This window comes from Mus musculus, chromosome 4, assembly GCF_000001635.26.
Source record: "Mus musculus strain C57BL/6J chromosome 4, GRCm38.p6 C57BL/6J".
NCBI classification, from domain to species: Eukaryota; Metazoa; Chordata; class Mammalia; order Rodentia; family Muridae; genus Mus; species Mus musculus.
In genome coordinates, this window is record NC_000070.6 from 3740588 (window position 1) to 3765792 (window position 25205).

Genomic DNA, 25205 nt, shown 5'->3' on the forward strand with positions numbered 1-25205 from the left:
AAAGAAAAGGCAAAAGGTAGTTTTCTTATAGACTTCAAAGTTCTATTTATTTCTTGTAGCAAATGCTGCAGTTTTTTAATGTACTTTAAAAACCTAAAAAAAAATTTTTGTTTTGTTTTGCTTTTTTTGTTGTTTGCTTGGATCTGGTTTTTTATTTTGATTTGTTTTGTTGGGTTTTGTTTCTTTGTTTTGTTATTTTTTCCAGGTGTTATTTATTTAGGAAAGCAAAGGAGATTAATTTTAAAAAACTCAAATATTCAGTGTAAAAAAGATTACAAGTAGATTGGAAAGCAACAATGAGTGTATTTAAAATCTTTCAGTTCCTTGATGCTCACCAGAAAAAAAAAAAAATAGTTTAGGTCTCCTGTGGCCATAGGTGCTCTCCATGGGCTGCTTAGCTTGGTCTCATCCTATGACCATAAGCAAGACTCTCAGCCTTTGCACATGTGAAGAATATATGCTCCCAGTTGACTACAAAGGGCTCTACAAGGAAGTGAAGTGCAACTGTTCAAGAGAGAGCTAGAGTGATGTCCTGAAGGCCACATGTACGTGTTTTAGTCTTACAAAAGTGTTTTAAGATGGGCTGGAGAACTTCAGGGCACATATCTCAGGACCAGCGTAGCCAGCCAGCAGGTCGCATATAAAAATGTGCTTTGCTGCATTGTAGACTAATCTCTCTAGTATTCGCAAATCAGCTTGCTGCTTTCAAAATTATTTAATTTCTTATCTAATTGTCTCCTCTAATTCATATAAAATAGAATGTCATTCTTAATTATGCAACTGTAAATGACTAAAACAGCAATATACAACTGCTTTAAGTCTTGCATGTTAGTATGGATCCATGATTGCCCACTCCTTCAGTCCCTTCCCTCAGTGAATTTGAGATTTCAGGGGCTCACTTTCTGCAGAAATTTATATTTTAGTATAAACCACTTTGGCCGTGTTTTATTAAACACTCACCAAAGTGTTAGTAGCCACTCAAGGAGAAGCAGAGGGATAAGGTGGATTAAAATCTGAGCCCAGGCAGGGCCTCCTTAGAAGAGGTCACCAGGCCTTATATACCCCCAGCAGTGCTCTTGTGTGGAAATGGTTTAGAATATAAGGTACCTCGTGTGATGCATCCAGCTGCTGCCATAACTGGGGGATATCCCTGGCCCTGGACAGAGTCACTGTCAGACAAGAAAGCCTAACTCGGTTGAGCTTATGTTTATCTGTTAGTGACAGGTCTGATCAAATGTTTAACTAAGTTCAGGAAACGTGAAGATGGGCTGCTGACAACCTCTAAATGTCACCAGGGTCCTGTCACTCCTGTGTGTGCTTGTGCTGGCCCTTCCTACTGTTTGGTTTCCATAACTGCTGTGTCTCCAACATTTCGTTCTTTCTAGGCACATTGTACCAAGGTCCTACCCAAGCAGAGAGCTTATGGAATGCCCCTCCCCCCTCCATCTCAGAGGGCTGTGAGTCTAGAAGCAGGGACCCCACTGGGCAAACTGCCACCCCAAAATATTAGTCTCCTGTTAAAAACATGAGAAACAATCCTTGTACAAGGGTTGGCATCTAGACCCATCTCGGGAAGCCCTACCCACTCAGTCTGCTGACACAAACCAAGGGCTACATGACCAGGAAAAGCCCTGAAGCTGACTTGCAGCTAGGACCCTGCTAATGACATCATCAAGCATGAGAGCCTAGCTAGGAGCCCTGGCATCACCCTGTAGGATTTTTCTGTTTGGCTCTTCTTTCTCATTTCTTGGCTGCACATCTAAACCTCACTTGCTGCTGTTAGGAAAATGATATGCATGCGAGAAGAAAACTATGATCATGACTTTTGTTCCTCTAACAAATACTCTTCCATAGGTTCCTGAATTTCATCTTTTACCAGGACAGAGATTTCAAACAAAAGGTATGTTTCCTAACCAACATAATTCATGTTTTGTTTGTCATTGCGGAAAAATACACACAACACAAGTTTATCACAGTTTCAGTCACTGTTTTCAATGTCAAGTTCTGAACAGGAAGTACACATTGCTGTGCAAGCATCACCAGTGTTCATATCAGGAGGTTTTCATTATTCCAAGTGGAATGCTGTCATTAAACACTCACTCATTGCTCTCCTCTCCCTTCTGCTCTGGGCAGCCACCATTACACCCTCTGTCCTTATGGATTTGATTCTATGTAACACATGCGACTGGAAATATGGTCTTTGTCATTTTGTGCCTGGCTCATTTAACTGAAAGTTTTCAAAGCTCATCCATAGTCCATTGTGTGTCAGAACTTTAATGCTTTTTAAGGCTGACTAGACTGTGCATATGTATATTCTATTCTGTGTATATGTCATATTTTGTCCATTCCACTAATGGATACTAGAGTGGTTTCTGCCTATGGAGACCATAACAGTGTTGCCATGATCGTGTGTACGTCCTTTCCTAAGCATGGTTTTGAAGTTATAGTAGATTGCTGTGGGTATTGGTATACATGGGATGCACCACATGTCATTTACAGGTGGGAAGCACAGAGCTTCACTCCATGGCCCTCTCTCCATTGCTTCCTCTCTTCTTTTGTGTTTATGTTGATAGGTTTTGAAGAGCTCTTCTTGTATCTTTTGTTCTTAGATCCAGAGGAACAAGGTGACATTGTGGTGGCCTTATACCCTTATGATGGCATCCACCCAGATGACTTGTCCTTCAAGAAAGGAGAAAAGATGAAAGTTCTAGAAGAGTAAGTGTGTCCAGGTCCCAGCAGCAAGTAGGTCCCAGCTCCTGCAGGCTGCTTGCTTCAGCACCAGAAGAAGCAGAGCAAAAGGAACTTCCCTTTTGAGTGTGGTGGTGGGCCCTTCCTATTGGTTCTTGCACCAAGGACAGGCACTGTTTCTTTCTTTGCCAAAATGCTACTTAAGACGTTTGGCTGTGTGACATGCTACTTAAGATGGCCATTGTAGAGTTTGAGAGATAGCTCAGTCATAGCCTGAGTTAGTTCCCTAGCACCCACATTTTAAAAAAGAAAACGTTGGGAATGGTGGCACTTGCTTGTGGTGGTACAGCATCGGGGAGGTGGTGACAGCTCCCTGCAGGCTCTCTGGCCAGGAAGTCTAATCTGCTCGGCAAGATCCAAGCCTATGGAAACAAATCTATACCAATACCTAATCTATGCCTATACCTAATCTATGCATATACCTAATCTATACCTATTCCTATACCTATATCTATACCTATACCTATCCATATCTATCTATAGCATCTGAAGAATGACTATGAGGCTCTCTTTTGACATGTACACACATGTTCATATGTGATACATACCTGCAAACACAAGTGCAAATACATGAACATGTATACACACACACACACACACCATACTCACCACAATCCTGTGACTTAGATACTGTCAGTTCCATTTTAAAAGTTAAAATTCCCAGGAATAGACTGAGTGACTTTTCAAGGTCACAAAGCTATCACAAGAAAGGAGGCACGTTTAGATGCAACTTCACACTGACACTGGGTCAGCACTTGGTGCCTTCTCTTCAGTAAGGGGTCTCCAGTCTCTCCCTCTTTGGCAGGTCAGGGTCACAGCTGCTTTATGCAAATTCAGTACAGAAAGGAAGTTAGACTTAAAGTGTTGACTTCCTTGTTCTCCCTTCTCACTGCCCTGTGGCCTGACCAGGGTCACACAGGGGCCAAGGAAACGAAACATCCAAGCAGTTACAGGGAATCACGGAAGTAGCTGAGCAGGACTTTCCAATGTGACTATAGTATCACATCCTTAGAAATCACATCACCTGGCCCATGAGCCTGATCTATGCTATATAACCGCCCTCCGTACTTCAAACCATCTCTGGATGACTTCCCCCATCTAATACAACATGGTTGTGATTGTTATATGAATAGCCTTATGCTGCACTTAAATGGACAATAATAACAAATATAGATATAAAAGTTTTAGGTCCTGAGAAGGTAGCTCAGTGGGAGAAAGCTTGTCTAGCACATGCAAGGTCCTAGGTTCAATACCCCTACATATATAAAAAAAAATCAGTCTAAATATTTCAAATAATTCCCATCTCCAGTTTGCTCAGTTTAAGCAGCATACATAGGCTGCCTGTGTGGGTAAGCAGTTCACAGGTACAGCTCAGATTTAGTGACAGACTGCTCTGTGTGCAAGCATGGAGGCTTTCAAGGACCAATTCCATACCACCTCTTCTGGAGCTCACTTGCTCCTTCTGGGCCTGGTCCTTCCTGCTTCTCCTTCCTTTTGACCTCTGGGTCAGTATGGTATTGTGCAGTATCATTTGAGGAGTCTTTCTTTCTTTTAATTACTTTTGGTCTATTTACTTATTTTTGTTGTTGTTTTTTATTCTTGGTGCCTATCTCTGGGTAAAGTGGATATTTGTACAAACAAGTTTATAACACATGAATTTTAAAGTCTCTATTCCCTTCACTCCCATTGCTATACGGATCCTTTAAAACATTTCTTAGGCACCTGGGGAAAGAAGTGTTTGGCTTCGATAAGGTTGGCCATTTTGCCAATTCTCTTCTATAGGGCACTGCAAGCCATATTGAAGTTGAAACGATGTTTTTTTATTTTTGCATGTGACACTAAATACATTTTTCTATGAAAAGGAATACACTTTTACCCCTGGGTTTAGGGGTTTCAGGAATGCTCCCTCTTGTTTTCAGTCTGCAAAAGAAAGACCTTAGGACAATTGCCGTTACAACTCTTGACCTTGACTTCTATTCCAGGCATGGGGAATGGTGGAAAGCTAAGTCCCTTTCATCAAAGAGAGAAGGCTTCATCCCCAGCAACTACGTGGCCAAGGTCAACACCTTAGAAACTGAAGAGTGAGTTCTATTACATGGCCATCCTGGTGTTTCTAAACGCTACATAGGATTGCTTATTTTTGTATCCCTGCTGCAACCTCTATGAAATGTGAACATGTCTTCACAGGTGGTTCTTCAAGGACATAACAAGGAAAGATGCAGAGCGACAGCTTCTGGCACCAGGGAACAGTGCAGGAGCTTTCCTTATCAGAGAAAGCGAAACTTTAAAGGGTGGGTACGTGGTAAAAGACCATACAGAAGCCTGCTTAGGGGTTTGGGCAATCTCCTTAGATATAGATCCTAGGGCCTTGGCATGCTAGGTAAGAATTCTGCCAGAGGTACAGCCATAGTCACAGAAAATCATTTGAAAAACGATTCCAGAATGAATAAAATAAAGAATACAGTAGGTTCTGGGAATGAAGGGGTTATTTGTGTTTGGTTTTGAAACAGAATCTCCCTATGCTTGACTTACCTGTAGCTTAACAGGCAGACCAGTCAATAGGTAGACCAGGCAGGCTGCCTTCAAACTCAGAGGTCCCCTGCCTTTGCCTCTGGAGTGCTGAGATTAAAAGCTTGTGCCACCTCACTTAGATGGTTTAACTTTAAATTTGTTGTTGGCATTAGTGTTATTATTATTTTTGTGTGTGTGCATGTATGTGTGTGCGTGTGTGCATGCCTTCCTTGGGCAAGGTTCATATGTGGAGGTCATAAGGCAACTTTGTGGATCAATTCTCTCCTTCCATCATAGGCTCTAGGGATTGAATTCAAGTTTTCAGGCTTATACAGAAAGCTCTGTTTACCTGCCTAGCCATCATGCAAACCCTCTGACAGTAAAGTTTTGTATTTTGATAGCAAATAACAACTCAAATGATAAACGGAAAACTGCTGTAATTATGGCCAGGTCATACTTCCTGTTTTGTTGTGTTATTATGAAAGTGAATCCTAAGTGTCAAGAGGAAACTCAAAATAATTGTTCTATTCAGCTAAATGATTTTGGAAAACTACGGTGAAGAAGAAAAGTGATATATTGCCTACTTGTCTAGCAAACAAATTGCTATTGTCATTTATCAAGTCAAAAATTTAAAGTACCTTGTATTTTCCCTTTGAGGCCTTGGCTAGCCTGGTATTAGCATAGATTCCCCTGCTTCTGCCTCCCACGTGCCTGGGCTAAAATCATCACTGCACAAGGCTGCAGAGCTTTCATGTGATGAGGTTGTATTTGTATGTTTCATGGTAAAATGGTTATCACAGTGTGGTATAATGTAGACCTTATTAATAACATATAAACATGCCTTCTCTTAACTGTTTTCCACAGGAAGCTTCTCTCTTTCTGTCAGAGATTATGACCCTATGCATGGTGATGTCATTAAGCACTACAAAATTAGAAGTCTGGACAATGGTGGCTATTACATCTCTCCTCGCATCACTTTTCCCTGCATCAGTGACATGATTAAGCATTACCAAAGTAAGTCAAAACTGAAGGCCGGGAGAGGCAGATTATCTTTATAATGATTAGTGTAAAGTGGCAAATGCTACTTTATAGAAATTGTTTCCTTCAGGTAATGCCATGGGTAGTACTCTACAAGTAGTTCTAACTTAATGTAGATACTCCTTGACTTCCAGTGATCACGTGTTCTAATATGTCCATTGTGACTTGACATATTATAAGTTGAAAATACATTTCATTCGCCCTATCTTCTGAACACCCTAGCTTAATGTAGCCATCAGTGAGTGTGCTCAGGTACTTACATTTCCCTACAGTTGGACAGAGTCTATCCCCTGTATAACCTCTGTGTGCTAGTGGCTCATGCAAGCTGCCAAGTACTTGGCTGGGGATGAACACAGGTTGGTTGTGTAGGCACAGTTTCATACCGTGGTAAATAGAAAACATTGAGCAGAGCGCTGTAAGTGGGGGCTATCACCACATTCACAGTGAGATTGCTGCTGTGGTAGGCAGGGCCTTCTTTCTTGGTGTGAGTTACTTAATGTCTAGTGCTCCCTCCTTCCTGCAGAGGAAAGTTTATATTATCTTTGCACAATGCATACTCTTAATGTGTGTAAATATTCAAAGTACAAGATATACAGATCCATGTCTCTGAGTGTAATGCATGTATGTAAAACTATGTGCCCATGGTAATTGTGCATATCATAGCACTATGGGAATATTTAAATGTAGAAAGTGAATGCCTCGTGCCCAGTACCTGTATCTGCCAGGTGAAACTCACCTATGTGGCCTTAGGTGCATTCATTTTGGCTGTCCTGGGATGTGGGAGCTGCTACTGTGGCTGGTTCCTCCTGCCTGTTCTAAGTGGCTCTATGAGAAAGCTCATTGAGGATTTACTTAGTCCCCAAAGCATGGAGCAATGTGCAGTGTGGAGAGTACAAGGGTCTGGTTTGTGCAGTCCTCCCTTCCTCTCTCACTTCCATTCACTTATGCTCTGACTGCGGTGCTGGGGGGAGGGGCAGGGGGTGCAATCCTGTGGGTCTGTTCTGAATACTGGGGTAGCCTAACTACATTCTTGGCCATGTACCACTGAGCTTATGAGGACACAGGAATCAGAATAACTTCTGCTAAGTGTGACAGTCCATCACTGTCTTTGCTGGTTTTGTTTTGGTATGCTGGCAGCATTAATAAATAAAATAAATATTTCAAATTGTCTTCTGGTAATTTTTAAAGTTGTGATTAAGCGAAAGGTATCCCCATTGGCATTTTAGATGGTGTCAGGTTGGACATTATAAAAATAACGGCTTATTTAAGATTTCCTATATAGACACTTGTAAAATAAAGAATGTACAATATTGGTTCTTCATCAGAACTCAGCCAGCCAAGTGCCTTCAAAAGTATCTGTCTGAGCATATGCAGATGACTTCCTTGTCATTCCCTGAACAATACAGGGTTACAACGTGGTACTTACATTGTATTTGATAATATAAGTAATCCAAGTATGATTTAAATAAGGTGTGCACACAAAGTATTACATTATTTTATATAAGGGACTTGGCTTTGGAATTTAAGGAGACGCTGGCATCCATCTGCCATGACTACAGACTATATTGCTTATATTACTCTTTTTCCTTTCTCCTTCTTTTTTTTCTTTTTCTTTCTTTCTCCTTTTCCTTCTTTTTACATTTATTGTTTGTGTATGTTGGAGAATCCAGGATTGAACCTAGGTTATTAAGACTTGGCAGCAAGCTTTCTTACCTAGTGAGGCATCTCTGCAGCCCAGCATGCGTTCCTTAATATTTGTTCTTCCTTTCACCTTAGAGCAGTCTGATGGTCTATGCAGAAGACTGGAGAAGGCATGCATCAGTCCCAAACCTCAGAAGCCATGGGATAAAGATGCCTGGGAGATCCCCCGGGAGTCCATTAAGTTGGTGAAAAAGCTTGGCGCAGGGCAGTTTGGGGAAGTCTGGATGGGTGAGTGTTCAACAGTGTCCCACTCTGGAGGGGATGCTAAAGGGTTCTAGCCTCTGCCAACCACTGAACCAGGCCCTGGGCCACTCAGGAGCATAATTTCTTGCTTTCCTGCCTTGAGCCAAACTCTGTCTGCTTTGATGCTTGCTCAGTGCTGCATCAGATGTGGAACTCAATACTTCCTTTCAGGATAGGAACATGGGTATTTGCCCAAATCCTCTCTCCTCTCACATCCATCTCTCATCCTCACACTCTGGGCAAACACTTGAAGTCTCAACTCAGTGAAAGCTACACTCAGGCTTAGGACCTTTTTGTTTCTATAAATATTTTTTGAGATAATTGGCATTCAATATGATTGTAAGAAAGAACACAGAAGGGGCTGGAGAGATGGAAATATCAGAGGTGAAAGAACACTAAATACTCTTCTAGCAGACCTGGATTAACTCCTAGCACATGGGGCAACTCTCTGCTGTCAGTAACTGCAGTTCCAGGGAATCTGATGCCTTCATTCTGGTCTCCTTGGTACCAGTCATGCAATTATGTATAGATATACATACTGGCCAAACACCCAGACACATAAAATAACATTAAAAAAAAAGGAGAGAAATGCCAGATCAAAGTAAAATAGCAATAAAGTTAAGAAACAAGTTCAATTAACAAAGAGAAAGAGAGGGGGGTGGAAAGGAAGGGAGGAAGGAAGGGAGGAGGGAGGGAGAGAGAAAGAGAGAGAGAGAGAGAGAGGAACAGAAGTGAAGGAATATGCCCCACAAAAGCCTGAACAGGAACACTCATGACTGCATTTCTCATAATAGACAGGAAAATGGTGTAGAATCCCAGCATTTATGAGAATAAAGCAGGAGACCTTTAAATTTGAGGCCAGCCTGGGCTGCATGGCAAAACTGTCTGAAAAAAAACAAAACAAAACAAACAAACAAAAAAAAAAAACAAAAGGAAAGGCAACCCGAATCTTTACCAAAAAAATAATGTATAAGCAACAATTGTTATAGCCATAGAATAAAAACTGGTATTCATGTAATGTAGATGACCCCTCAGAAGGAGCTGGTCACATGGCTGGGGAGGGGTATCATTCCATGTACTCATAGAATGTGAAATGCCCAGAACAGGCAAAGTAGGTTCCTGGCTGCTGAGGGAACTCTTTAAGAATTAATGGAAATCTTTCAAAGTAGTTTATAGTAACAACTTCACAACTATGACTAATTGTATGCCTGAAATGGACAAATAGCATGACATATGAGTTCTGTTTCAACAATGCTAGCTTGTATGTGAAATAAACAATATTGTGAGCTTCCGGGTACCACTTATCCAGTCCTGAATAATATCTCATGAAATTCTTGCAAAATATCACTACTAAAATATTGACATCAATAGTTTCACTCATTCATTCATTCATTCATTCATCTGTGAGACAGTCTTGCTGTCTATCCCTGCCTTGTCCAGAATCCACTACATAGCCCAAGCTGAGCTTGAGCTCATATCAATCCCCCTGCCTAGGACTCCTAGGTGATAGGAGCCAAAATGAAGCCTAGTTGTTTATAAATTATGTTTTCAAGAGAGGGAGGGAGAGAATGAGAGGAAAGGGCAGGGGAGGAAGAACAAGAAAGAGAAAATATGACCTGAATGTGAGTTTGGCATCACCGCAGCACCTGGAAGATTTCATCCTGCTGAACTTTAGCAGGTAGCAAGCACTGGGAGCAAAGCCAAAAGAAGAGTGAGTGGGTGCAGGTGCTGTGAGTGTCAGCCGTCAGAGGTGCCCTGCCTCACCCCTCTGGGCATCTTCACACCTCCATCCACCCATCTGAGCCTGTCTCTCAGTGAGACTATAAAGTTGCCCAGATATCGTTGGTTGGTTTTGTTTTTTTTTTTTTTTAATTGTTTGAATTGTTTACTTGTATGAATGTTTCCTTACATGTATGTCTGTGGAACTTTTGAATGTCTGATACTTAAGAAGGTCAGAAGAGGGCACTGGATTTCCACCCCCACCACCTCAGCAGGACTAACAGATGGTTGTGAGTGCCTGTCAGTGCTGAGTATGGGACCTCTGGAAGAACAACAAGTGCTCTTAACTACTGGGCCATCTCTCCAGCCCCCAGGTTTAGTTTTTCATCCTCAAGGAACATGGGAAGTAGTTTTTCACATGGGTACAAAACAAAATCCAGCCAATTAAAATTATATCATTGTTAAGTGAGTAAATTATAACTTTTGTTAATCATAATGTGTTATTCACAGACTGCCTCTCACATTAGAAGATCTGAAACACAGGGAAGAGATTCTCAGCTGTAACCTGCCCTTTGCAGGAAGAAGGCTGTTGGGATAAAAAGCGAAAGTTGTCTCTGCCTCAAGCTGTTTCCTCTTGTTTGTGTGATATGTGCATCTGCTGTGGGTGCCTTGTTTCCCCTCTGTGTTGTTAATATTCCCAGAGATCTGACTGGACAGGGAGGAGGGAGAGGAAGAGACTTCCTAGAGCTTGGTCTCTGGGAGGCTTTATTTTAAGAAGTGAAAATTTTAAATTGAGTTTTGTTTGATTAACTCTTTGATTTGGGGGGCTGGAGAGATGGCTCAGCAGTTAAGATCACTGACTGCTCTTCCAAAGGTCCTGAGTTCAAATCCCAGCAACCACATAGTGGCTCACAACAATCCGTAACGAGATCTGACACCCTCTCCTGGAGTGTCTGAAGACAGATACAGTGTACTTACTATAATAAATAAATAAATAAATAAATAAATAAATAAATAAATAAATCTGTTTAAAAAAAAAAAAACTTTGGTTGGTTCGTTTTCTGAGACAGGTCTTACTATGTAGGCCTGGCTGTCTTGGAACTCACTATGCAGGCCAGGCTGGCCTTGAACCCAGAACTCCACCTACCTTTGCCTCCTAACCACTGGGATTAAAGGCACACACTACCACTGCCTGGCTGTCTTTTTTTTTTTTAAGAGATTGATTTGTTTTTATTTTTTGTTTATGAGTGCTCACTGTGTGCATGTATGTTCACTATGCATATGCCAGAAAAGAGCTTCTAGCCCATGGAATTGGAGTTACAGATGGTTGTGATCTGCCATGTGGGTGCTGAGAACAGACCCTATGGCTCTAGGAGAGCAGTCAGGGTCCTGACCCCCTAAATCATCTCTCAAGCTGATACATTCTTATTTAGAGGCAATTTAGTGAAAACTAGTCATCAGCCAACTTCCCAAATCAATTAAGTTTTTCTGAGGTAACTCTCCATCCCTTGGTATATGTATACCTTTTAGCAAGCCAGGAATTGCTAGAATTGAAACTTTCTCAAGTTAATGTTTTCTTTTGTTGTGACAAAGTGTCACTCCACAGAAGTTCTTTATTATCCTGCCTTTTTTTTAATCTATCTAGAGCAACAATACAAATGCCTGTGACTCTAATGGAACCTTCAAATGACTGGCTTTTGGTGGGGTCTGCTGGTGTTCTGGAGCTGCAGACACAGCTGTTAAGTCATGGCTGAATCCAAATTCCTTATCAGCATTTTCAATGCCTTTAGCAGCTGCAGTATTTCCTGGCAACTTTTGCTCTGCCTCTGGAAAGCATATTTTTCATCATTTCAAAGGATGTAACAGTTTCCTGGCTCCATTGTTCTCGGGTTGATGAGTGGGAGTGACTTTGTTTCTTTAACTTTGATTCTAGAGGATGTAACAAGTCCACAGAAAAGCTATGGCAAGGATAGTAAAAAGTAATTACAAAGTCCACAGAAGAAACTTGTCAGATCCTAGAGATCCTCTTGTCCCTTCTCTACCACAGCCTCACCTGCCCCCAAACAGCTGCTGTTCTGACCTTTGTCATAATTCCCTGACTTTCCCCCTAGGGTTCTGGAAGTAGAACGTGTGCATGCAGGCAGTACTGCAGTGCCTTTTATATATACTCTGACTACTTTTATGTATGGTACAGCATGTATCAAACAGAATAGTCCAGCTTTGTCTGGGCTTAATATTAATGGGTTATGCTGAATGTATTCCCTTATTTCTTGTCTCTTTTATTAGACACTTTAAGGAATTTGTCCATGTTTTGGGGTGCCAGAACATTTAATGCATCTTCGTTGCTGTATAGTGTTGTTTGTATATGATGCAACAAATATAGAATTTTCTTCATTCATTTCTACATTCACTGGTGAAGTCAGAGTGAGTCTGGGTTGTGGCCACTGTGAACATTGATCTTATTGCGGTTTTGGTGGTGCAAGTGTGCATGAATTTTTGTTTTTCTAGGAGTAATGGATTTTCCAGTCAGGCCTCCATATGTGTGGGGTCAGTCAATGTTGGACAGAAAATATTTGGGGTGAGGGTTGCACTTACATTGAATAGGTACAGTTTTTTTTCTTTATACGTAATAATTACAGTCTAACAACTATGTACATAGCATTTGCATTCTACAAGGCATCTTAAGTTACCTATGTGATTTAAAGTATCCAGGAAATGTGCACAGGTTGGATGCAAATACTGTGCCAATTTATGTGAAAGACATCCTTGGATTTTCATATGCTCCAGGGACCTAGATCAATCCCCTGTGGACAATAGAGCTGGACCAATCCCTATGAATTATGTAGGGAAGATCACTTATGAATCATTGCTCTATGAATACTATCCACAGGGCTCAGTTCCACCTGTTCCTAGCAATATACAATAGGCCTTCTCCTGAGCAGAGGACTTGTGCCAACCGCATGGGTCCAGTGTAGCACCCCCTGTGGTGACTCAGAAGGAGGCTACTCCATCAACCTTTGGGATTTCATCACAAAGCTCTGCTGTTAGCATTCAGTAGTACCTGGAAAAATAGCAAAGGCAGGGACTGAGGGAGCTGCCATGCCATCCCTCACTCACTCCCCAGAACTTACCTACAGTCATTGTCACACTGTTTGATTTGGGTCAGGCGGGCTGATTTGGAGGGTTTCTTTTGCATTTCTCTGATTACTAATACAATGGATTTCCTTTTGTTATCCGAGCCACTGTAAGGTGCACCCAAGCACTTACTGCTTTGCTACTTAACTGACTCGTGGGAATCACAGATTCGAGATACTAGTGCCTTGTCAGTTGTTTAAGTCATGGAAACTATTCTCATGCTCTGCCTCTCCCTCTCTGTGTGTGTGTGGGGGGGGGGGGGGGTTCAGATGTTGATACTGGGAATCTTCCTCGTCGCTCTCCACCTTATTTATTGAGTCAGGGGAATTACTGCACATTAAACTAGTCCAACTAACTGACCAGTGAGCTCTAGGAATCCTATCTCTGTCCCATCAGCACTGGAGTTACAGGGCTCTGCCTAGCTTTTAAACGGGTGATAGGGTTCCAAACTCAGGTCTTCATACTTCTAAGCATGTATTTTCTTACGTTTTGCTACCAGTATAACTGATAATATCGTATAACTGAGAACTTCTGTATAAATTAACAAAAATTTCATAATGGAACCTGTGATTCAGTGTAATTTATTTTTTATATATTTATTTGTTTCATTTAATGTGTGAATGTTTGGCCTACGTGTATATATGTGTTCTGTATGCAGACTTCATGCTCCCAGAGATCATGAGACAGCATTGGATCTCCTGGAACTTGAGTGGATGGTTGTGAGCTTCCATGTGGGTGCTGGAAATCAAACTTGGGTCGTGTGCAAAAACAACAGGTGTTCATTACCTCTGAGCCCCTCAAATATAATTTAAAAGGCTAATAATGAGATCAATAAAACTGCTCTTAAGGTACATAAAAAGGCACCATTTTCACATTAAAATGGCAAATCAACACAATTTCTTTAGCACTCTGTGATGTTTCGGAGGTAGCTTTTGTTACCTTTCCTATCACTGTCTTCAGTTAGTTTAAAACTTATTTCCACTACATTCTTCATGTTTCTTCTACATAGTCTTAATTACACTTGTTGATCTTATTACACTATAAAGTGTCATGTAGTATAATCAAAAGGAAATATTTTAATAGAGATCAGCCTCTGCCTCCTCTCTCTCCCCCTCTTCCTCTCCTTCTCCTCCCCTTCCTTTCTTTGCAAGGCTGGGGATGGAACACAGGTCGTCACATATGGGCATTAGACACGACCACTGAGCTACACTCCCACCCGGAGAACTCATTCTTAATGGTCAGAAGAAAATCACCAGCTAAGGGTACTCATAGAAATTAATGCTTTTTTTTCTGCTCCTTTTGAAAATACTTTTAAAATAGTAATAATACTTCCTTTTGTGAGAATATGCATATTCATTGTTAATTTTATAAAAACGGAAAAGATAAATAAAACTATGTAGAAGCCCAAATGCTGTTACCCGGAAGTCACTGTTGTTTGAGTCTGCTGCTTACCACAGCTGATTCACTAGCCTATGAAGGGGTCTATCCACTCCCAGGCCACTCTCTGGTGGCTGCAAAGGCCTGTCACACCAGGTGACACCCCAGCAGATCATTAGGGTACTACCAGCTCAACATCCCTTCTCAACCTCATTTGTCCACACTTCCAAGAGAACTATGTAAACAGACAAAGAAAGGGGAATTTTGCTTATCATTTTTATTTTTACTTTTCCAAATTACTGAAAAGAAAGAAGGGCTTTCTAAAAAAATATGCATTAAACCTAGGCACTTCATTGAAGCAGTTTCCAAAACAGTGAGACCTTTACTTTTAAAGTACATTAAAAAGTTGGCATTCCTCGAGGGTTTCCATGAGCCAATGTTCCTGAGGGTGTGGGAAAGGCTGCTGAAGAATTCCGGTTTCTTGCACGAAGAGCTCCTGCAGAGGTGACCAGGTGTGATCCCTGGCTTTCAGCAGTGGACAATCTCCCAAGACCAGGCCTTAGAAAACCTTGGAAAATATTTATTTGACCCTGGGATATTATGCTTTCAAGCATGTATATAAGCAACTTTAATAAATACTACACTTTTTCCTGATTGTAAAGGTGATATAAGCCTGGCATGGAGACCCACACTCAAACCACAGAAATCAGAAGATGGGGGTAGGAGGAACACCAGTTTGAACGGAGGTTACATAGTATCTAAGCAAAACAAAACAAAACCATCTACTTATCCACTTTATAAAATTGTCTGTATTATTTCATTAATAAAAACAGTGCTTAATGTGTGTTGATATATTTTCTTTTACACTGTCCCTTGCATGTTCCCCCCCTCACACACACACAAACATACACACACACTTTTATTGTAAAGTTTTAATTTTCTTGTTTATTTTGCCTTGAATAACATTTTATTAACTAGAGGGAAATATTATTCCTCATGGTAAAATGCCTATAGAATTTTCACAACTACTGTTTTACAAAACCTTTTAGATTTTGCAATAAATTTTAAGCATTTTGTGGAAGAGTACGAAGAATTCCCACATGCCTGCCAGTCATTGTGCCCTTGGTATTTAACACCACAGTGTGTTTTATCTTCAGCCTTCTCAGTCTGTAAATAAGCTCTCCAGCTCTGCATTTAGGAGGTGCAGTGCTTGAGTTCTCTGCTTTCTTTTGTCTGCCCAGGTTACTATAACAACAGCACAAAGGTGGCTGTGAAGACCCTCAAGCCCGGCACCATGTCTGTGCAGGCATTCCTGGAAGAGGCCAACCTCATGAAGACCTTGCAACATGACAAGCTAGTGCGGCTGTACGCTGTGGTCACCAAGGAGGAGCCCATCTACATCATCACCGAGTTCATGGCTAAGGGTGAGTGGCATCACGAGTCTGTACCCCTAAAGGAGGCAAGTCCCAAAGCAGAGAACAGTCAGCTTTAATGGGAAGCATACTCAGTACTGGAAAGTTAAAAAGTAAGAGAAAGAGTGCATTTCACAGTCATAGCCTGGGGACAGCATTTTTCTTCCATGCTTAAAATCTGAGTAGTCACAATTCTAAAACGGCTGAGATTTCTTCTTCAGCATGATTTAAACTTCTGAGTGTTGCTTTAAATTGTTAATGCAGGGTCTGAGGATGCGAATGAGGTGGAGAGCTTATGTAGCACACAAATTTAGTTAATGGTTTTTATTCCCTGGAGGTGAAATCCCCGAGGAAGAAGTTCTAAGCAGCCATCTTTCCTTCTTAGCCCTTTGAGAATGGCTATCAGTCATGATTTTTTTCCTTCACCATCAGTCTGGTAGTGATACTTATAACTCTCACAATTTTTTAAGTCTTTGGGAAATTGAATGTAGGGAAGAAAGCAGCATAGGTAATAATCCTAAATTAATAGTTGCTCCTGCAAGTCGGATTAGAGTGTGCTGAGATAGCCAATATGTTAGTAATTGTTTCTAATGCGGGAGATCATACCTGGGTCCTCACTCATGGTAGACAAGCACGATGGCATTGAGCTAACACATCGGAAGTCCGATTAGCCAGCAGATTAGAAGCATGAATATTACATATTTCAACTTGATATCTGTTAGTAGTTGCTATTCAGAACAGCGTTTACTTAAAACATTCCCCAGAAGGGGACATGTGCTGTCCTGTGTTATGCTTTTCCCAACGCTGGGTAAGTGCATTCTCATTGAGCCATGTCCTCCACCTCAGAGAGATTGTTAAAAATATAAATAAAACTACATGGCTTTTGTTGATATAACGGAGAAGCCATACTCAGGGCTAGGTGTTTTCTCATTTATAAGTGTGACAATAAGGTTCATTGAGTGCTTATTATCTATCACTTTGGCCAGTGACTTCTGTGTCCAAGGACTAAGTGCTATTCTGTGATACTAAGCACTTAGCACCCGCCAAGCCCCATAGTGTATAACTTAAATCTCCTTGCTTACATTCTTACAAAAACTCCTTTAGAGCTACATGGCCCACTTTGCAAAGACTTGATGATAAGAAGTAAAAGCTGCCTGTGAGATAGGTGCTTGTAGTTCTATGGGAGAAAAAGGTCTCATAGATATGAAACCAGAGGAAGTGGGTGGGGGCTGCAGTCAGCGCTGTATTTAGGGAACTCCTTGTCTCTGGTATAACAGCTCTCCCAGAGCCTCGGGCTTCTTCTGAGGTCTGTACTTTTGCTGGAACAAGTCAGAGCAAGCCTAGCCTGATGCCTGCAAGGGAAAGGCCTTCCATGAGACATGCTTCCTGTCTTTCTGTCCCAGACAAGCCAACCAGTGATCAGGCAGCTGCAGATGTTAACACGCTGGTTAGTTCTCTGAAACATGATTTCACATAGCTATAGAGAAAAGATACCACCATCTTCCCCTGTACCCTGAGCGTAACAGCCTGAAAGATATTGAGTTTGACCAGTCTCAGGAAAAGGTTTTATAACTATCTAGAGCTACAAAGCCCATCATTTTATGGGGTCTTCTCCCTAATGGCAGTTTTCTTTCTCAGTACTGGAGATAAGTCCTAGGGTCTTGAACATGCCAGATAAGCGCTCCACTCCTGAACTTCACCTAAAACCCCTTGATGGCATTTTTCTTTGCTCATGTGCTTGCGTTGCATTGACCATTCATGGCTCTGTCTGCAGGTAGTTTGCTGGATTTCCTCAAGAGTGATGAAGGTGGCAAGGTGCTGCTGCCCAAGCTCATTGACTTCTCGGCCCAGGTGAGGTATTAGAAAGCCCAGTGGATGTGTGCTCTACAGTTAGAATGTCTCTTCCTGGGAGAAGGAACTCCCCTTGAACGTTCCAGAGTAGTGTGTGTGTGTGTGTGTGTGTGTGTGTCTGTCTGTGTTCAGACCTCCTGGTATATCACATTCTGTGAAGCAGGTTAGCCTCTTTATTCTGGATTACTTTCCTATAATTCATAGAAATGGTGTTTAGCATTTTGAAAAGGCAATTCCGTATTGTGTAAGTACAGCAGGTTTTAAATCATGCATGTGTTTAATCAAGTGTGACTCTAATATACAGATTCTTTGGAGTCCTGGCATTCTTGAAGGGAGAACTGTGTTCCCTGCCTGTTCTTCCTCTTAGGCCCTTATTGTATGTCTCTTTAGGAGTGGGAGATTCTTTCGTTTGTAATGTTTCCAATACTAACTCAAGAGTTAACTCTATATTTTAGAGTCACATACTTCCTGAAGTGTGCTTATAAGCCAAGGCAAATTGCCCAGGATCCAAGCTATATATGTGCTTGGTGCCATAAGGAAGTGTACATTTGAAGAGAGGAAGGGAAAGGAACCAGAGCCCCTGCCTTCATTGCCATCCTTAACTCCTATCCTGGCCCTGCCTCTGGGGTGCCACTCCAGGGCTCTATACTTTCAGGATGATAGTTTGAAGATGACTGCCCTGCAGTAAAGGCAACATGGCTGGGTGCAGCCGTGAATCCCACAAAGCTAGCAGAACAGGAAGTGGAGAAAGCAGAAGTCTGATAAATGTCTATTGCACAGAACACAGATAAAGGGCCTCTACTTTAGTGGATGTAGGGTTTCCTACTAGGCTGGAGATTAGAGGACCACAGTAAAGGTTTGTCCCATGGTCAGGGATAAGGAGGCATGGCACATGTGACCTGAGGCCTACACAGACTTTCTCTTCATCCTGACTGAGGGTCAGTTTGTGCTCATTGCTCCTCAGACTTTATACACAGCAGGGTTTATGCTGAATCTTTCTCCTTTTGCATGGCCATCTTTCTCCTTTTGCATGGGTATCTGTGTTTGGTTTTTTACATCTTATTTGATTAAACATTATCTTGTAGCTGAAATTCTAAGGTCTAAGTCTGGGTGTCTGAGGCTACCATATAAAGGGTAGTTTTCACTGACTTACAAGACAAGGGAATGGTTGCTTTCTGAGACTTCATAGTTTACAGACATAATATCCACAGAGCCTGCTCTAACTGTGGCCATGCACTGGATACCAGGCCTATTTCCAGGATTTCACTTTAAGTAGCCTAAATTCTGTTGGTGATTGGAGAGGCTAGAAACAATCAAGACATCACCACTGTCCTTTCCAGCTTGTGCCAGATGAGCTCTTATTTGCATGTCCCAGGGTATTTTTCCTGGGAGGTTCCCCCTGGGAAAACTGCTGAATTGTCAAGGTAAATGTGAAAACCACTATTACTGAGTGTGTCACAGTCAGCAGCAGTCTGGGATAGCCTGAGCATCCAGGCTTAGAACAAATTCACTCACTCCTTCCTTCCCTCCTTTCCTTCCCTTCCTCCGTATTCCTCTCCCTCCCTCCCTCCCTCCCTCCCTCCCTCCCTCCCTCCCTCCCTCCCTCCCTCCTTTTTCTCCTTCTCTCCCTTCATTTCTTCATAGATTGAACCCAGGACCTGTATATACAAAGTCTGTGTCTGATACTCAGCTACACCCTCATACCTAAGATCTAGCTCCTTCTGAGTTCATATTTACTAGGATCACAAGCCTCACCCAGACTCTCCCCTGTTCCTTCCCTTGGGGTGCAGCTGGCGAGAGCACCTGCTTTCCCTCCTTCATTATTATTTGTTCCATTTGCTTGTGACTCTTCCTGCTGAGACTGAGTTGGTGGGCTCAGCCCTGTAACAGTGTTACACACTGACTTCTACAATGTTCCTGCTGCCACTGTGATGCCCTGGGTTCTGGTTCTGGTGGTATTATGCAATGTGTTGTCTCGTCTTTCATGTGTTGTTCTTAAAGTCTCCATACTTCTCAAGGCCTCTTTTAACTTTTCACCTGCCGCTAGTTAACTCTGTCCGTCTCCTGTGGTGAATCACACAAGAACAGTGAATATTAGTGAGACTAATCTAAGTAAACAGTTGGTGGCCAAGTACTTAGATAATCCATGCCTGCACCCTGTATCTTTTCCTCAGCTTATTCCTTAGGGTAGAAATTGGATGAATCTACTCAATATTTGAGCCCTAACTTAATCAGTGAGCAGGGTGTACAATATGTCGATGTTTTTCTGTCCTGTTACCATTGTCAAATATGGTCAAGAGTGGAGAAAATTAATGTTCACCATGGATACTGTTACCACCCACAGCAAAGGTTGGTTATCAGGCCTGGAGATGGGTGTGCTAACAATCATAGCCTCAGAAGAACAAGGAAAAGCATGAGGGGGCAGAATCGGGACTTCCCCATGACCTACTTCTCTTCTGCTTTCTCTTTCCCACTCTCCCTGGGTGTCCAGTTGAGACAGGAAACCCATGGTGCACATGGCCACCAATTCATGTGAGAGCTGATTTCATCACTTCCTGTCTCAGGAAAGCTCTGAAAAGTCTTATGGGGCACAAGTGTAATTCGTGCTCTCCAGCAGCACCACCCCCTTCCCTAAAGCCTAAAGCCCATATACCTCCTGCTCACTGGGTAGAGATGAAGGGATTTTGACTGGAACAGATTTCCTCGTAGCTTTTCTCCTTGCCATTTCATGCTTTTCTTTGCTACGAGAGGAAAGTGGTGCCTTAGCAGACGTTTGACATTTCTGAGCAGATTGCCTTCACCTAAATTCCAAGTGATAGACAAAAATTACTTGGCAAAAGAAGTTGAAATTAGTTGGGAGCATCCTGGGACAGAACCAGATATGAAGTCACAAGCTTGTAAAACTGAGGAGAAAATAGTGTACAAAATTTGAAGGAGCGTAAAGTGGTCAGATACAATCCCTTTGTCTTTCTGACCCAGTGAAGCAAAGCATATTTTGCTACTTGGCATCAACATCTCTGAAGTGCAAACACAATTTGCTCAGAGGCAAGTGGAAGCCTCTAGAAGCTGGCTTGGCTTGTCCATCTGCTGGGAAACCACAGTGATTTCTGCTTTCTTAGTCTTTCCTCTTTCCTGGGATTTCTCATGTGTGCCTTTCTATTGCGGCCTTTGCTCTTGTATGTCCACTTAATGACAACAAAACGGGAAAGATCAGCAAGGAAGTGGGCATTCATTAATACCCAAAGAGTACTGTGATCTGAAAGGTACTGTAGAGAAAGGGGCCGTGGTGATCAGGACAAGATGTCTCAGTATGCATTGTTGCTTGGGAACCATGACTCCCAGGGCATGCAATCCTGTGTAACTGGTGCTTGCCTAGTCTGGTGAAGCAGAAGACTGCCGCAGTTCTGTAAGTAACACCCGGTTAGGTGTTTCACTGTGTCAGCTTTAACATTCCATGACACCAAAATTTTTTTTTCTACTGAGACTACATGAGCTTTCACTCTTTTCTTTAATAATTAATTATTTTATTCATGATTTTATTAATACTAATAGTTAATATTAATTATTAATATAACTAATGGTTTTCATGTTCTAAACAAAGGGAAATAAATACATTATATTATTTTAGTAGTCAGATTGAGGCATCGCAATGTTCTCTTTTCAAAATTAAAAAAATTGATAAAAATTAATTGTGCATATTTATAATGTACAGTGGGTTTATTTTTGTGCATTGTTTTTGAGACAGAACCAGGCTGTGTAGCCCAGGCTGCCCTCAACTCACCATCATTGCGCCTCTGCCCTAAAAGTGTTGGGATTACAGGCATGTGCTATTGTCCCAGTTCAGTGTGACTTTAAAAAAACTGAACACATTTTTATTGTGTGTACATGTTTGTGCACGTGCATACACGTAAAGTTCAAAGGATAATCTATAGGAGTCTGTTCTCTCCTTCCATTGTGTGGGGTCCCTGCATCCAAATCAAATTATCTGGGTTGGCAGCAAGCACCATTATCTGCTGAGCCAGCTCAGTAGACATTCAAAATTCACTGCCCTACCTGTTTTGATAGACATGATACTGGTAACTGTTGCTACCCTTCCATACTTTAGAACACTAGAATTCATTCCACAGGGTTTACTGTAATTTGGTCCCATTTCTCTTTATACATTTTGAATAATGAGTTTCACATTTTGAATAATGAGTTAACACTTGGGGCATGAAAACTTACAAAAATGAATGAGTGAAGCTGGAGCCAATGTCAGAATTTTGAAACTGGATAATAAGCAGTTTTCTTCTAGGGGAAAAATTGAAAAAAAAAAAAACACTTAATTTTCAGTTAAAAATATGAGGCTGAGGAGTATGGCCAAAGGAGCCTTGTCTTGTTTCTTTAGGTTTTGTTATTTTGTTTTCGGGGTTTGATTGTTTTATTTCTTTATTTCTTCTTGAGAAAGGGCCTAACTCTTTAGCCTAAGCTGGCCTCAAACTTTCAATACCCCTGCTTCCAGTTGCCAATGCTGGGATTAAGGTGTGTGATAGCACATCTGTCTATCTGTTTGAACCTGGTTGGAAATCATCCTAGTCCCAGAAAGAACCTGTGAGTCAGATAGGCCTCAAATCTTGATACTGTTTTGTCCAGGATGATAGTTGCTAGTTTGTGTTACCATAAGTCACAATCCAGCTTTCTCTTTGAGATGTGTCTTGGTATCCCACCGGGCCAGACTTAATGGAGTGAGTAGCTTGGGATCAGTGAGGGTCCTCACCAGAAAGATGCATTCAAAACCGAGGTTGAAAGCATTTAAAAAAAAAAAAAAAGCAGATATGTCAACCCTGGTCAGCCTTATTTGGGGTTTATCTGCTCCCTTTTTACCTCTCCATGTGACTCTCTCTCTCCTCTCTTTCACCCACAGTGAACAGGGAGCACAGCATGCAGGGAGCACAGCCTGGCTCCTTGCTAAGGATGGGATGAGCAAAACACACGCTGTCTCCCAGAAGAAAGTGGCTTATTTTCTGAGGCAGGTGCATAATGTGTGAGGACAGGGTTCGGCACCAGGAATGTGGCCAGGGCTGTCTGATTAAGCACCTTATGTTGCTTTCAGAGTACTATAGACAGGGAGGCAGGAATCCATTGGAGCAGGAGAGCTGGCTTTGGAGACAGGATCACTCCATCAGCTTGGGAAGGGTTGCAGACTGCAGAAGTGAGCTTTGACTCCAGGGAGTTGCTGCCTAGAAAAGAGGGCAGGAGAACTGCAAATGAAGCATGTGGTGAAATGAGAGATGTCAGTGACCAGGACATAGGTGCTAAAGAATCTGCCCGTGTCTGTCAAACTCAGTGAGCTATTTTGTAGTTAACTCCAAGGTGCAAAGCTATATGTGAACAACATGAGCCAGTGTGCTCAGCCAAAGGTCTCTCCTGGACCTGTGGCAGTTTTGCTCTCTTCGGTAATGTTTTGGTTCTTAGTGACTAATAGATGGTGTTTGTGGTCACTATGACAACCATGTAAAACTCTAGCCAGGTGGGTTGCTGGTGATGCCACAGCATGCTGGCTTCTGAGACATGAAATCATGGCAGGCTGCTTGCTGTGACTGCTCTGGGAGTGACAGGAATTGGCTAGACTCTGCAGCAGGGATGTGCTGTCAAGTCTGGCCTTGACAAGCTGGATACAGGACTGAGTAGAAAGGAAGGTCCGTGGTATGTGTGCTACTTGACTGTGGATGCCAAGAGCCCGTGGGTAGTGAGTGTAGATGTGAGCACTTTAAGAAGTGGGCTTGCCTGGGGAATCACAAGACTGCCCCTCCTGCACTCTGGTTTCTATTTGCCACCATGACTAGTATCTGAAAGAAGTGTGCTAAAGAAAAAAGGGGGAACTCTAGCCAGGCGTTTCAGTCCGTGGTCAGCTTGTTTCGTTGCTGTGAGCCTGTGGTGAGAGAAAACACCATGCTGGTGAGAGCGCCTGTCAGAGCAAACTTGCTTATTTTATGCTTGCCAGGAAGCAGAGGGAGAGAACTAGAAAAGGCCCTGAGGGTGTCCTTCAAAGATATCCCACAGAGACATCTAGCCAGGCCCCCACTTCCTAAGTTTCCCTCACCTTCCAATAATTAAGTGCACAGCCATTGTGAGTTCGGGGCTAGGGACTTGGCTCGATGGCAGTGTATTTGCCCACTATACACAGTACTGGCATCCTGGGTTTCAGATGCTTTGCTATGGGGTCTGGGACTTGGAAGATGGGTAGGACTGAAGAGCTCTGTGAGGTTGGGCTGTAGACAGACATAAATAGGGTTTCAAGAGAATGGGTGAAGAGGTAGAGGCTGAGCCTGAAAGGGATGTACAGAGATGGGAAGAGAAAGCAGGCATAAAGTGGAGCAAGAAAGGCCACAGAGCCAGCTCCTCATGAAGGGAGGAATGACTGAGAACAAAGAAACTTACATTGCATTTTGAGGCAAAAGCGCCTTCGCCTTTGGAGAATTTGTTAGAGCCTTCTCAATGCACTGGTTTGGGGGAAAGTCCTTCTTGGCTGTTTCTCTCCCCTATTCCTAGACTTCCTCTCTCCTAATTTCTGCCTGTCTGTTCTTTCTGGTCTCCCTTTCTTCACCTAGTCCCTCATAACCCTCCCCAGGTCACACTGTACTTTCTGCTTGCACAGAAATTATACAGAGAGAACTGTATAATTTTCATTTCTTAAGTAGGCTTATATTAAGTCTTAGGAAGGCAAAAATGGAAATGAGATTAGTGACAAGTTAATTGTTGGTCTTTATAATAAACAAGCAAACAAACAAGAAAGCATGTTGGCTTTTGTGGAGAAGAGCATTCTTCCTCTGCCCCAGATCATCATCTGCTTCAAGACATCTGTGCAAGTAGCCTCTTGGACCCCAGGGTTTTGGAAAGTACAGGAAAGTGGAGACACTGAAAGTAGCCTTCACTCCAGTTTAAGGACCACTTGACTTAAACGTTTAACCTGAAGTCATCTTGTTTCTCTTGGATATCCTTGAGGTGTAGTGAGAGCGTGGGAGGTGTGGGGTATTCCTGAGTTCTGCATTTCCCTCTGGAACATTCTTTCTGGACTTTACTGCCATTTTGAGGCAACAATCGGAACCCAGCACCTGACACACCACAACAGCCTGCCTATGCCCTTCTCTCCCCATCTCCCCTGTGCTCTCCAGTCTCTGCAGCTGACATACTACTCTCCACAGCCATGAAGTCACTTTCAGTTTGCACTGTGAGAATATATGGCTTTTGTCTTCAAGCACTTGAGGTGATTAGTATGCTGATGGGCTTGACTTGATCATCACACATCGCATACATATAATGAACTATCACTTTATACCTTCAAATGAATATAATTATGTGTTTTAAAAATTAAACAACAAGGTCATTAAATATTAAACAACCCAGTCAACAAGTTGCTTTAGTTGGGGTTTAGACTGCTATGATGAAACATCATAAAAAAAAAGCAACCTGGGAAAAAAAGGGCTTATC

General features: G+C 42.2%; 1 protein-coding gene across 3 annotated transcripts in view; it reads left to right on the forward strand.

Annotated features, from left to right (window-relative positions):
* Positions 1 to 25205, forward strand: part of Lyn (LYN proto-oncogene, Src family tyrosine kinase) — a 113545-nt gene that overhangs the window by 62520 nt on the left and 25820 nt on the right. For 2 of the 3 annotated variants that reach the window (NM_001111096.1, NM_010747.2), the window contains exons 3-10: positions 1855 to 1900; positions 2610 to 2715; positions 4731 to 4829; positions 4936 to 5039; positions 6124 to 6273; positions 8074 to 8226; positions 15714 to 15896; positions 17659 to 17735. In NM_001111096.1, the coding sequence (NP_001104566.1) occupies positions 1855 to 1900; positions 2610 to 2715; positions 4731 to 4829; positions 4936 to 5039; positions 6124 to 6273; positions 8074 to 8226; positions 15714 to 15896; positions 17659 to 17735 (918 nt within the window). The remainder of the gene's footprint in view (positions 1 to 1854; positions 1901 to 2609; positions 2716 to 4730; positions 4830 to 4935; positions 5040 to 6123; positions 6274 to 8073; positions 8227 to 15713; positions 15897 to 17658; positions 17736 to 25205) is intronic. The other variant, XM_030253285.1, reaches the window with a different exon arrangement.